Source organism: Amphibalanus amphitrite, unplaced genomic scaffold (assembly GCF_019059575.1).
Source record: "Amphibalanus amphitrite isolate SeventyFive unplaced genomic scaffold, NRLGWU_Aamphi_draft 000250F_arrow, whole genome shotgun sequence".
Taxonomy (NCBI): domain Eukaryota; kingdom Metazoa; phylum Arthropoda; class Thecostraca; order Balanomorpha; family Balanidae; genus Amphibalanus; species Amphibalanus amphitrite.
In genome coordinates this window covers 323,147-335,342 of record NW_024881745.1, presented here as the reverse complement: position 1 = coordinate 335,342, position 12,196 = coordinate 323,147, and the positions used below count along the sequence as shown (strand labels likewise).

General features: G+C 46.7%; 2 protein-coding genes across 2 annotated transcripts in view; one reads left to right on the top strand and one right to left on the bottom strand.

The window, feature by feature from the left end:
• Nucleotides 1-799: 799 nt before the first annotated feature.
• LOC122386418 lies at nucleotides 800-7,063 on the top strand. Its single transcript, XM_043375595.1, has 3 exons — nucleotides 800-1,551; nucleotides 1,753-1,835; nucleotides 5,918-7,063. The coding sequence occupies exons 1-3, from the start codon at nucleotides 854-856 to the stop codon at nucleotides 6,190-6,192; spliced, it is 1,056 nt and encodes a 351-aa protein (XP_043231530.1). The 5' UTR covers nucleotides 800-853; the 3' UTR covers nucleotides 6,193-7,063.
• A 1,521-nt stretch (nucleotides 7,064-8,584) lies between these two features.
• Nucleotides 8,585-12,196, bottom strand: part of LOC122386416 (acid-sensing ion channel 1B-like) — a 54,519-nt gene continuing 50,907 nt past the window's right edge. Inside the window, exons 10-12 of the mRNA XM_043375593.1 lie at nucleotides 11,859-12,032; nucleotides 10,290-11,104; nucleotides 8,585-8,932 (exon numbers count right to left, since the gene is read on the bottom strand). Of these exons, the coding sequence (XP_043231528.1) occupies nucleotides 10,862-11,104; nucleotides 11,859-12,032 (417 nt within the window). The 3' untranslated portion in view covers nucleotides 8,585-8,932; nucleotides 10,290-10,861. The remainder of the gene's footprint in view (nucleotides 8,933-10,289; nucleotides 11,105-11,858; nucleotides 12,033-12,196) is intronic.

Below are 12,196 nucleotides of genomic sequence, written 5' to 3'. Positions count from 1 at the left end.
CAAATCTGAGAACTATTTTCAGAAATAGCGTTTATAGGGCTATCGAATGCGCTTTTCCGCGACGCTGTAGCTCTATTGGTTCCCGAGTTATGTGTTGGCTTCTTTGAAATTGTCCGTGTTCGACCGAAAATCGGCGAAATTTTGCCTTCGATGACATGTGGGTACCTAAACTTTGACCTGACCAAAAAACACCGATATGTTTTCATTGTTATTTTTGGCGTTCTTTCGAACGCCGCCTTCCACGCATCGCTACGTGACCCAGGTGCCGAGTTAAAGGGGGGGGGGTGTTCAACCCCCCCCCAGCAGGGCGTGGAAATCCAGGACCCCAGCGGGGCGTGGGTTAATGCAACAATCCATGCATTACTTTCATACAACAATGCCACCACGGATTATTGACTGGAGAGGGAGGGGGGGGGCATGGGTTGGCTGACTGAAAGCACAAAAATGGGTACGTTTTTACCGTACATTTTTCAAGTCGCTAGATACGGCAATAAACCATAGAATATAGAATAATTGTCGCTAATCGCTATACTATATTTGGTAATGGTGAAATCACTTTCAGACAGCAAAACAGTTCTTTAGAACACATTAACTTTGCATTCCGTTCAAGACGTTTGATACAAGAACACCTAAGGCCTTCTTACCAAGTCAGATAGCGCTGCCTTTAAAAGTGTTTTGGTCCTATCAACGATATGCAGCTGAATTTCTAGAAGTTTGAAACTTAGCGTATTGTGTAACTGCGGGACTGCGAGCTCAGGGTGCTATAAAGCGTTGTAAACATGCGGCTTTAAAACTTATTGCTGTTATTGTCCTTCCTCGAACAACGGCATTCAAACGCCTTCATCGTACCTGCATGTGCCGCGAAATGTTTCAGGCTCATTGCTGGCAACGCTGCACGGTCAAAGCCTCGAACAAGCCAACGGTAGTAACAATGACACCACATCTTCTTCTGTTAGCTGCTATTCTCCACCAATCAAGAGCGTGTCAGGAGATTTTCGAATACTTCGGCACGCTTGACGCCTCCCACGTAGTGTCCAACTACACTCTGAACAGCGCAGGCACTTCGTGTCAGTGTTGCGCGCTGTGCCACAAGCATCCCACCTGTCAGAGCTTCAGCTTCGACACCAGGTCGCTGTGCTGCACTCTGTACGACAAGGTGGCCTCCTACATCGACTTTTATCGCCAGCGTCAGTCGGCTCACAGCGCCCAGTATTTCCTGATGCCGGCCCGATCCCGGAGTGGCGAGTTCTGCCGGCGAGACGCCGACTGCGTCACGCCTGGTGACCTGTGTCGGGGTCGGACCTGCACCACTGCGACCACCGTCACCTGCAGGGACATCCACCGGGCCGGACCGCGCCTGCCCGACCACCGCTACTGGAGCGTCCTGAACGGGCAGCAGGTCCTCACTTACTGCCGCATGGAGGGTGGCTTCGGCGGCGCCACTCTGCTGCTGGCCTACCAGAGCTCCGGTGTCACCCCCTGGAGCTACGGCAACCTGCAGGACAAGCCGACCGGCAGCCCCAGCGAGACTGAGGACTTCTCCATCCTCAAGTAGGTGTAGCTGGAGAATGATGAGACACACACTGATCATTAGGTAACGGTCATAAGTCGTTCAAGGACATTCACTAAATACATAGATCATAACGCATTTGATGTAAATTGTATCGGGTCAATGCGCTTAGTGCTAGTGGGTATGATTTGCATTGCTCATTTAATCTCCTGCTTTGCGTGTAATACTTTTCCGTTTCTCAGGTATGCTGATGTCATTCGAGATCACCAAACGTCAGCGGAGTACCATGTGTGGATCATTGCTAAAGCCACCAGCACTCTGCCAGGTACGAAACTATGATATTGCAGCTGTTTTTTCTTCTTTTACTGCAGTGCTATTTTTCGCGTTACACTGTATTTCAGCTTTAGCTTAGCACCTTTTGAAGAAACCATTGCGCTAAACATCTACATACTCCACACACCATTATGTAGGGCCCTTAGTTGTTTTATTTCTGACAAAAACAAGTTCTAAGCCTATTTTAATTATGACCACCTTTCTTCCTGTATTCATTTGGCTTCGTTTGGTTACCTGATTACCCGTCCGAGCAGCTCCGACTGGCCCCGCTTTGTGTTTTCCGTCGTCTGGGGGTTGCTATTAGCCGGAGCCGCCGAGCAAGTTTGGTCTGCGTCACTGCGTGATTGTCAGCGGGCGGGCGTTGGAGGAAAATACAACAGTGAGCGGCGAAAAAATAAGTCTAGCAATTTGTCGTCCATTGTTGAACAACAGCGTGAATGAAAGAAGGCGTTTGTGTACTTATATGGGTCGTGTTTTATATTGAGTACGGTCACGCAGGTAGTGCGGGCGCTTTTGGTCGCCACGCAGATACGCAAATTTATGGCCACTCTCTACCCGAAATATGTAGGGCTGCTATTGCATGCAGAAATTACTGTACTTCACTAATTGATGTAGTTGGTAAGGAAGAAGTCGATAATTGCTTTTAGTGGAAACCGGATGCACTCACCGGCAATGTTTCATTTTATTTTCCTTACTTCTCACCGGCCCTATCGGTTTCCTACATGCGAGAAATGTAACGACCTTCCTGGCTGCTCCGCCCCTCATTGAGCGTTATCTTTTTAGAAAAAAATACGAGCGCGCCGATATGACACGCAGTGACTGGCACCCGACTTTACTGTCTCAGATCAACGCGTGTCCTCTGCAGAGGAAATATTAAAAAAGATGTTAAAAAATGTTAAAAAAAACTTGTGTTTTTGTAAAAAAAATACACCTAAAAACACTGAGGACAAGACAAAGCCCCTAAGGTATGAGTCCGGTTTTTGGTGAGCAGTTTCAATAAAAATTGTATGGTCACGAATTCGGTCCATATTTTTTAGACCATCGTGTGAGAAATGCTCTAGCGCTTCGAATGATATACGTTTTGTTTGAGAAACGTTAAATTATAGATTTGATCCCAAAACAAGGTTAAGTCAAAGCAACAAATACCATAAATTTTGTTTGAAAGCCCTGTTTCAAGTTATAGTTGTCTTCATTACATTAGTCTTGCTATTTTCAACACCAAGTGTCTATCACAAGAGACCTGGCAACAGTAGCGCATGGGGCCACGTCTATGTTTGGCCCATAATGGCTCAATATTTTATAACTGATTACCATGCACTTGTTTATGACTTAACTAAAGCTGTCACACACATGAAAACCGACGTCGCGACATCCATTGCAGTTTGCGTTAGCACCTGCGTGAGGTCACGCATTGTAGCCTTACTACAGCCTTACTTACAGTCCGAGTAGCGTGATAGTCCTTGAGTGGCAGAATATTCCGCGAATGTCCCTGTCCACGTGCCAAACACGTGCGTCCCAATGAGGAGCATCCGCAAATGAGGAGCTTGAACGGCGCTGGTGCTGGGGGGGGGGGGGGGGAGATTACGAAAACAGCGTACTTGGTTGCTTAGTTCGTCCATTTCGATAAGATGCAGTGAACAATTTAACATATAATATACAAGTAATTAAACAATGCAACTCATTAGCATGTTTCTGTGAATCTTGTATCAGGCCGCTATAAAAGCGCAATGAAAGCGCAAAATAAATGATTTTACAGGCAGGGACTGAGTCGGCAGTGTCGCTGCAATCGCCTACAGTTATGTTGAAGAATAATTTAGACTGTCGAAGCAATCATATGTAGGGGAGAGTGGGGTAAGATGCCCAGGGTGGGAAAGACGCCCCACCCCCTCTAGCGGGGAAACAAAGAATCGAACCTGGAAATTAATGCTCTTAGCGTAAAGCGGAAGCCTGCCTTGTTAACTGCACAAAAATTTGCGAAGCTCAGTTGGGCAACGGCTGGCTGGTGATTGCATGTTTTTTATTTGCTGCTTTCAAAAAATATTTTGGCGTCAAAACATTGCAAATATCAAAGAAGGGAGATAATTTTTGCGTCCCTTGCTATAGTCGTGATACATTAACATGCGTGTACTGTGTCCCAAACAGTTTGTTTCAGGGTGTAGTTTTATGGCTAACAAATTGTGCTGATTTAATGTTACTTCGGTACCTTGGGGTAAGATGCCCCCTGTCCTGATGGGGAAAGACGCCCCCTGAATCCGTAGGCTGTCCTTCAAGCAGCCGTCAAATCATTTATTACATACTTGTGATGAGAGACAAAAGCCAATCTGGGACTATTGAGAGTCCGGTACGGTCGGGTGCTCCCCATGCCGGTCTATCGGCCCACACAGCGACTTTTTGGGCGGCATCTGACTCTGAGAGCCCTCACGACGGCCTCTGTGGGCCACATTATTGGCTCCAGGGCCCCTCACGACATCCTTTGAGGGCTCCCACGTTGGCTCCACGGGCCGCGCTGGCATCTGAGGTCCCCACGATGGGCTCGAGGGCCCTCAAGCATCATGAAGACCTATAAGGGCCCCACAGTGGTCTCCGAACGCCACCACGGAGGCTTGTTTGGCCACGCTGGACTATGATGGCCCTAACGATGACCTCTGAAGCCCCTTACGACTACTTTTGAGGGCCCTTACGATGACGTTTGGTGTCTACTGCAGGCTCGAAGGGACTACTGATTCGTTCAGGCGATTCACGTGCCTATTTATGTCACTTATAGTGCAGGGGGCATCTTACCCAACGCCAGGGGGCGTCTTTTCCACCCTGTGGGGTAAGATGCCCCCTTTCACTTCTTCAGGAAAATGCTTAAAGGGACCCTCCCACCTTCAAAAATGTTAATGAATTGGCACGAAAGTGATGTCGCTCGGTTCAGAAAGAGCGAAAACGAATATCTACCAAATTTCATCGAAAAATATTCACCGGTTTTCAAGATATTAGACTTTTACTTTTGTTTACTTTTTGGGATCTCCGCTGTTCCTAGCGACTTTATTTGAAAGTGCGGCATTTGTTGCGCGCAAAGCAGCATATACCACCGCGTGCTACCAAACGTTTTAGTAAAAGATTTAAAAATCGTTAGATCTCCGCTGACGTCACAAATTCTAAGGGGGCATACCAATGCACTAGCCCCTTAGAATCCGAAAACTGCAAGTTTGAAATTCCATATCTCCGAATTAAAGGGACTATCCCACCTTCTAAAATGTTGTTAAAACCAGTTAAATTGTGCCCGACTTTATAGATTGGATGACCAGGAACACGGTTCTGGCATTTATTTTTCATTAAACATATTAGGCTTCCCATATTCCAAACACAAACTTTCAAATATGTGACGTCACAGCCCAAAATTACCTCCTTCCCCAGGCCACATTACTATCATAAAGCTGATTCTTTTTACTCTGTAGGCACCACAACAAAGTTCAGACCAAGTTTTAAGCGATTTTCAACGAACAAACCCATTTAAATCAGAATGACTAAACGAGGTGACGTCACACTAACGGTCGCTCCATGTTGAAGATAGGGCCTTGTACAAGGCCCATTTTCAAATGAAGGGAACGAATTTCTTCAACACCAAGAGGCCGCGGGGGTTGCAACCTAGATAGATAGTGGTTTCTGAACCTCGCCGCAAACTTGGCTATCTCAACTCAAACCCCATGTTAAAGGTGGGATAGTCCCTTAAAAGCCTTTGTCGATGTTGTGAGTGCCCAAACCGGTATTTGCAGGCCATGGCCACCAATTTGGCTATCTCAACTCAAAACTAATGTTAAGGTGGGAGTGTCCCTTTAATAGCAAAAAAAGTTATCATATTTCAGGCACGAAAGTGTGATATTTTTAGAGAAAAATGATGTCGGCTTCCGTTGAAACTCCAAGTTTTGGCTTTCCGATCGTCATTTTCGAATAATATATGACATAGTCAAGCCCTGGGCATCTTTCCCCACTCTCCCCTACTGTTAATTTCAAGTGAAATTTTAAATAAAGCGTTGGTTTATATTTGCCGAGTCGTTTGCCACATCATCACCCATTGACACGTTTCAGAGACAAAGCAGAACTTCACTGCCAGCCGCAGCCTGAGTCTGCTGGGCACGAAGAGGTACCTCCTCTCTTCCGGGCTGTTCACGGCCGTGCCGGACCTGACGTACGACATCTCCTACCTGGTGTTCCCCCACATCACCACCAACTGCACCACCCTGTACTCGACGGGCAACTACGACTGCAACAGCCGCAGAGCGCTGGTCAGGTCCGACGACCGGCCCTGGTGGCCGTTCGGGGCGCAGGCCCGCGACACCATTCTAATCTACATCACCGAGTAGAGAAGGCTGTACTTACTTACATACATACAGGTCCGCGACACCCCTCCTCTACATTACCGAGTAGAGAAGTGTGTACTTACTTACATACAGGTCCGCGACACCATCCTCCTCTACACTACCGAGTAGAGAAGGTTGTACTTACATACATACAGGCGTGCGACACCACCCTCCTCTACATTACCGAGTAGAGAAGGTTGTACTTACTGACAAGTACAGGCGTGCGAAGCTATACTCCTCTATATCTCCGAGTGGTAGGTATATGTGACTGTACAGTTAGATAGGTGTTCGTTGACACTTTTTTCTCCTCTTTCTCAACGAGACAAGTCACAAGTCTGTTGCCTAGGAGATATCTCGTGAGCCCGTTATGTTTGCCTTCGAGGGTGTGATGAAGTACCCTCCTATATCATTCTGTTCTTCGCTAAAGACTGTTTCCGTGTGGGGAGGTATGTTACGGGCGGCTGCGACCACCCGTTGCCCGTTGGCTAGAGTCGCCCATGGCGAGCTCCCGGCTGGGCGGGCCTGGCACCGCCCCTGCCACGTGACCCCGGGGCGGGTCAGCGGCGGGTGGTCGGGGGCGGGGGGGGGGGGGGCGATCGGTGTCCGACGAAACGGCATAGGACAGCGGCGGCTAGCGGTTCTGAGTTGCAGTATTATTCGCTTTCGCAACATATAATAAATAGCGCGCTTACCTCTAACTGTGTGTTGCTTGCATGATATGATGAGATGGCGATATGTTGTGTCTGTCACCATTTGGCTCCTCATATATGAGTCTTCTGGTCCTCAACCATCTCAATAAGATCTGCTGATCGCATTGGGGTCAATCGGTGCACTGCATTGCATGATATGTGCTAACTCTATATAGTTCATGAAATAAATTAGGCAGCGAGCTCAGCCTCCTTATTGGCAGAAATATGGTGCACCTAATGGAATTGTCACCATCAATCTCCAGCACTTTGACTGTATTTTGCCAGTCTAGATGGCGTAAAAATTTGCACGAAATTATTGTCTAGGCCAGCATTATTTACCGCGGTTATTGTCAACAAAGGCAGTGGCTGTGCTTTGAGTGCACTTCGTAATGGAGGCGTATTTATGGCCACTAAAGGTGGCGTGACATTTGCTGATTCTGCAACTCCCGCGTCTTCAGCCTTTGATAATAATGCCTGAAACAGACTCTTTCAGCCTGCTTTCGGCAGTCAGGAAATCGCATGCGAGAGCCTATTCAAATACATGGAAGCACGCTCGCATCAATCGCAAGCACCTCCCGGATGCGATTGATGCGAGAAGAATTATAATGTATTTGAATAGGCTCTCACATGCGATTTCCTGAACGCGGAAAGAGTCTGTTTCAGCCTTAACCCTATTAGTGGCAGGGGGGGGGGTTGTTTTTATCCACCCCTCAGGTTTTTCGGGAATATCTCCAAAACCGCTGAAGCTATGATGCTGAAATGTTCTGACTTTTCCTAAAACTAAATTGGGCACATTCCCTGAAAATTTCAAGTTCATAACTTTACCAGGGGCGGCTCCAGAGCACTGGGAATTGGGGGGTCCTATTCGTGAAGCGAGTCATTTGGGCGAAGATCACGATGATGCACCAGTTTTACGAACAGTGAATAAAAGGTATCATGTGATAACATATACAGTTATTGTGCATCCTCTTTTGACACGTTTTTGCTATAATAGGCGGATCCAGGCGTCCAAAAAGGGGGGTTATGTTTTACCTCCCAACATAGGTGCCCTGACACCGCCTATGCATTACCAATACAATTTTAGTCGTTCTCTCATAAGAAAATTATAATATAACAAGACCATTACCACCCTTTTTAGAAACAGTACCAACAAAAGCCTTATTTACTATACTTTTTGTGTACCCCCAATCTCAATGATCTGTATCCGCCTATGATTTTTGAAAATGCATATTTTTAGGATCCATGTGAATTCCTGGTTCATTCTCTATCGATCGGCAAAAGTTGCGTTAAGATTGGTTCAGAAACCTGGCCGTGATAAACAGTCTAAAATGTATCTGCAATTTGCCCGTTTTTACCCCCCTCTACCCCCCCTATTGACATTTCTTAATTTTTATTTTTTAGAAATGTAGATCACGTTGAGCGAAATCGAATGCCGTTTGAATTTTGAAAATCGGCCCGTTAGATCTCGAGATATCAAGGGGGGGTCGTAAACAGCCCCCCCCCCCCTGCCACTAATAGGGGGTAGCCAGGAGCCTGCCACTAATAGGGTTAAGGCTGTGGACACATTGTCATGATCGTCTTCCTTTACACGAGTTACTTTGAATATGATGTGTAATTCTGAAATAATGTGACTACTTTACTTGTCGAATGATAAAAGATACCTACCTGTTTGTTATAGTAAGATTCAAGGCATATTTCACAAACAATTATATAACATTATTTATTGTAATGTCACATGGCATTGACTGACGCAACATCATTTTCATACCTAGGTCAATGGTCATCAGCATCGAGCAAAGTCGTCTAAAGTGAGATGTAAAAGACAAGGTGTACACTATACAGCCCACGACGGGGTGGATGAGAACTAATATCCCGGGGAAGGTCAAAACAATAAACCGATCATTACATTGACTTCCTGGCTCCATTTTTATCGGCATCTCTATAACAAGCCCCAGAATTACAGATGATTCTAAAAGTGATTTTAGTTATTCCATCAAGTAAGCTAAAACACTTGCGGAAGAATGATAAACCGCCGCTTATCGTTTTGATACATACAGGGTGTCCCATAATTACCCGGACACTGTTAATTAGCGTATAAAATAAGGCAACCATGATTGCGCTTTTTTCTTTTTACCGCGTCCTATATAGTCAACTAGGGTGGCTGTGAATTAGCACATGCAATAGATACGCTTGTTACAAGATCAGCCGACAATGATGGAAAATGCCAGCCATTGCTGGTCTCAGTTGTTTTACGGGTCTCCCGAAACTGGGTGTAGGCCTGTTTTCTTTGACCTCTTGCCGGAGGATAATACGATCATATAAGATAAACTTGACATCAAAGTGTTCCCAGGCCATAAGGTATTATCCCCCAAAACAAAAATTTCTGCCTACGCCACTTTTGCTGCGTTTTTTACATCTGGAGTGGAGAAGCTCCATGTCTGAACATTGCGCAACCTTTGGCTTCCAACAGATTTGGTTTCCAAAACAAACCCGTTCATGGCCATTTGGTTCACGGCATCCAGTTTTCGCACTGGTAGAATATTACCGCAGTAGTATTCTGTGCTAACGGTTGTCTTTGAGCCATCATATCAAGCCGAATGAGTGCACGGTGGCTCAAAATGTCTCACAATTTGATTTTCGGCGGGTGCCTGGCCGTTTCTGCTGTTGGGGCGTTGTAGCCATCTGACGTTCACACACGCCTTTTTCAGGCGGTTCAAATGACATAATACCTTCGTTAGACCACAAAGTGTCCTTCAATATACTGTTTTGTTGTATATGTTATGTTTTTGGGATGAATTGTAGTGATTGCGCTGCTTTTCCCGTAGTTTTCGCGTATTTTTCTGGCGAAGGACCCCAAATTCCAAAATTTTGTCGAAGATAGTGGTGCAAAGTAGACTAATGTTTTGTAGATAATCCTGATCTATTGTTTAGCTAGTTTTTAGCTAGATTGGTGACGTTTGTTGTCTATGACAAGCAACCACTTGTTTGAAAACTGGTGCATGGCCCTTTTTGGCCGAGCCCAAGCTTGTCAATCAGGTTTATCTCTTGCTCTCTCTGGCTTCGTTAGCTGATATAATTGCGCTTTGCTCAATCCTAACTGCTTGCAGATGAGCTGCTGAAGCTCTCCAGCAAAAACCATGCCGAAAGTCCGTTTACAAAGTTGAGAACGGGAGTTGATTCACCATGGTTGCCTATTAGTGGCTTAAGCTGAAAACGGAAAAGGACTACTCTTACTTGACTCTGGATAATAATTGATTCGAGTCGTTACCGGCCACCAAAAGCACACAGTCCCCAATCTCGATAGCTAAGGGATATCTTCTAAAAGTATGATGCTTGAATATCATCAGAAACGAGCGCAGTCGTACTTTTAGCCAGAAAATAAATGTCCGGGTAATTCTGGGACACCCTGTAGGCATATAGGCATATAGTTAGGTTTCTTCTGTTAGCTATAACTTACATTATATAACAGCGTTTACTGTTGCGAGCAATAATAGCATTCAGTTCGACAGATAAATAGCACAATAAGTCGCCTACAACAAAACGCAGGTAGGCCTGAGTTTCTATTGCCTTGGCTGCGCACCGACAAGCTAACTCGATTATTATTCAACTCAATAATCCGACCATTCGCAGCAAGGGGTCGAAAAACACATCACATTTTTCTAGTTAGTATCCTCACGTATATTCAGCCGCGTATGTATCTAACGCTATTTTTATTTCGGCGTTATCATTGAAACTGCATGCTCTTCGTTGCAACGTCCACTTGGTTCGGAAACGAACCATCATCTCACATCTGGACATCAATGGCCACTGTCGAGGATCCCACTGAACTTGCACCCAGCCAAAGTTTTCCTCTGTTTTCAATCCCATGCACCACTCTCCAACCACCGCATACTCATTGCCTCTCCCAGCGCCTCTCTCCCTCTGTGTCCACCCTGTCCTGGCCGCTCTCCTTATCTCTGTCGGCCCCTCTGTCCTCTACCCAGTCACCGGAACAGCCCCGTCTCCACCGTGTGACCCGGAACGTGCAGGTGATCGCGGTGATCCCGCCGCGCCCCATCCAGATGATCCAGATCGTGACACACCCCGAAAAAATCGGCCTCGAGGCCCGAGCCGGAGCTGCATCTCCTCGAGCGAGAGCGACGTCCTCCGGCGGAGCGGCGGCTGTGCCGAAAGTGACTGCTGAACGAGGGCGCCTCCTCCTCCGCGCCCGTGATGGCAACTGAGTCCTGTGGGAGAGAGAGAGAGAGAGAGAGAGAGAGAGAGAGAGAGAGAGAGAGAGAGAGAGAGAGAGAGAGAGAGAGAGAGAGAGAGAGAGAGAGAGAGAGAGAGAGAGAGAGAGAGAGAGAGAGAGGAGAGAGAGAGAGAGAGAGAGAGAGAGAGAGAGAGAGAGGAGAGGAGAGAGAGAGAGAGAGGGAGAGAGAGAGAGAGAGAGAGTCAGGGTGTGGCACCGTTCCTTTCTCCGGGAGCTCTGCCTCTGTTCTTATTGCCCGCACTGTATTGCGGTACAGTCTACCGTCAGGCGCAGACAGTTACTGCCATCTAGCGGGAGAATCGGGCACAATTCTCTCACTAGCTTGTTAGCATAATCAACAGCTGTGGACTGAGAAAGTATGCCGATACTATTACTGGAATTCCGATGACGTTTAGAAATGTGCGTGAATGTAAAAGTACACAAAACAATCACTCGAGTTTCGTGTTTTTTTATGGTAACGTTTTTCAGAGCACCGTGAACATTGGGCTAAAATGAAATATGTTGGCACTTAGCTTTAGCGCAAATTACCGGTTGGGTTTCGTCTCCCGGTACAGTGAATGGCTCTGTTCAAATAAAAAAGTCACTTGTTGTAATGTATAATTCCCAACATACTTTTCCCGCACTTGTCCACATTCATCATTCTCGCTCGTCTCCATATCACCTCCCTTGCGTTTTTCCTTCCATTCAGTCCTCTCCTCTTACCCCGCTCCTCTCCCCCTCTGTCTAACCTGTTTGCCGCCGCAGCGATACAGCCTAAAGGCGTGCATGCCGACGGCCTCGACGATCTCGAAAAATGTGAGCAGCGAGGCGCCGAGCATCAGCCCCAGAGCGCCCCCGAGGTCGCAGAGCAGCGGTATCACAGGGTAGGCCAGAGACTCCTGCACGTTCTCGTAGTATAGGTCCTGTGCGAAGACGGTGGGGGAAGTGAGAATGAGACAATGGGAGAGAATGAGAAAGACGTGTCAATGGGATAAGACGGGTTCTCAAACAAATTTATGGCAAGAACAATATGAAATGGTCTTTTGAGGATGTCAATTGTATAGCTATTGCAATTTAGGACGAAGTA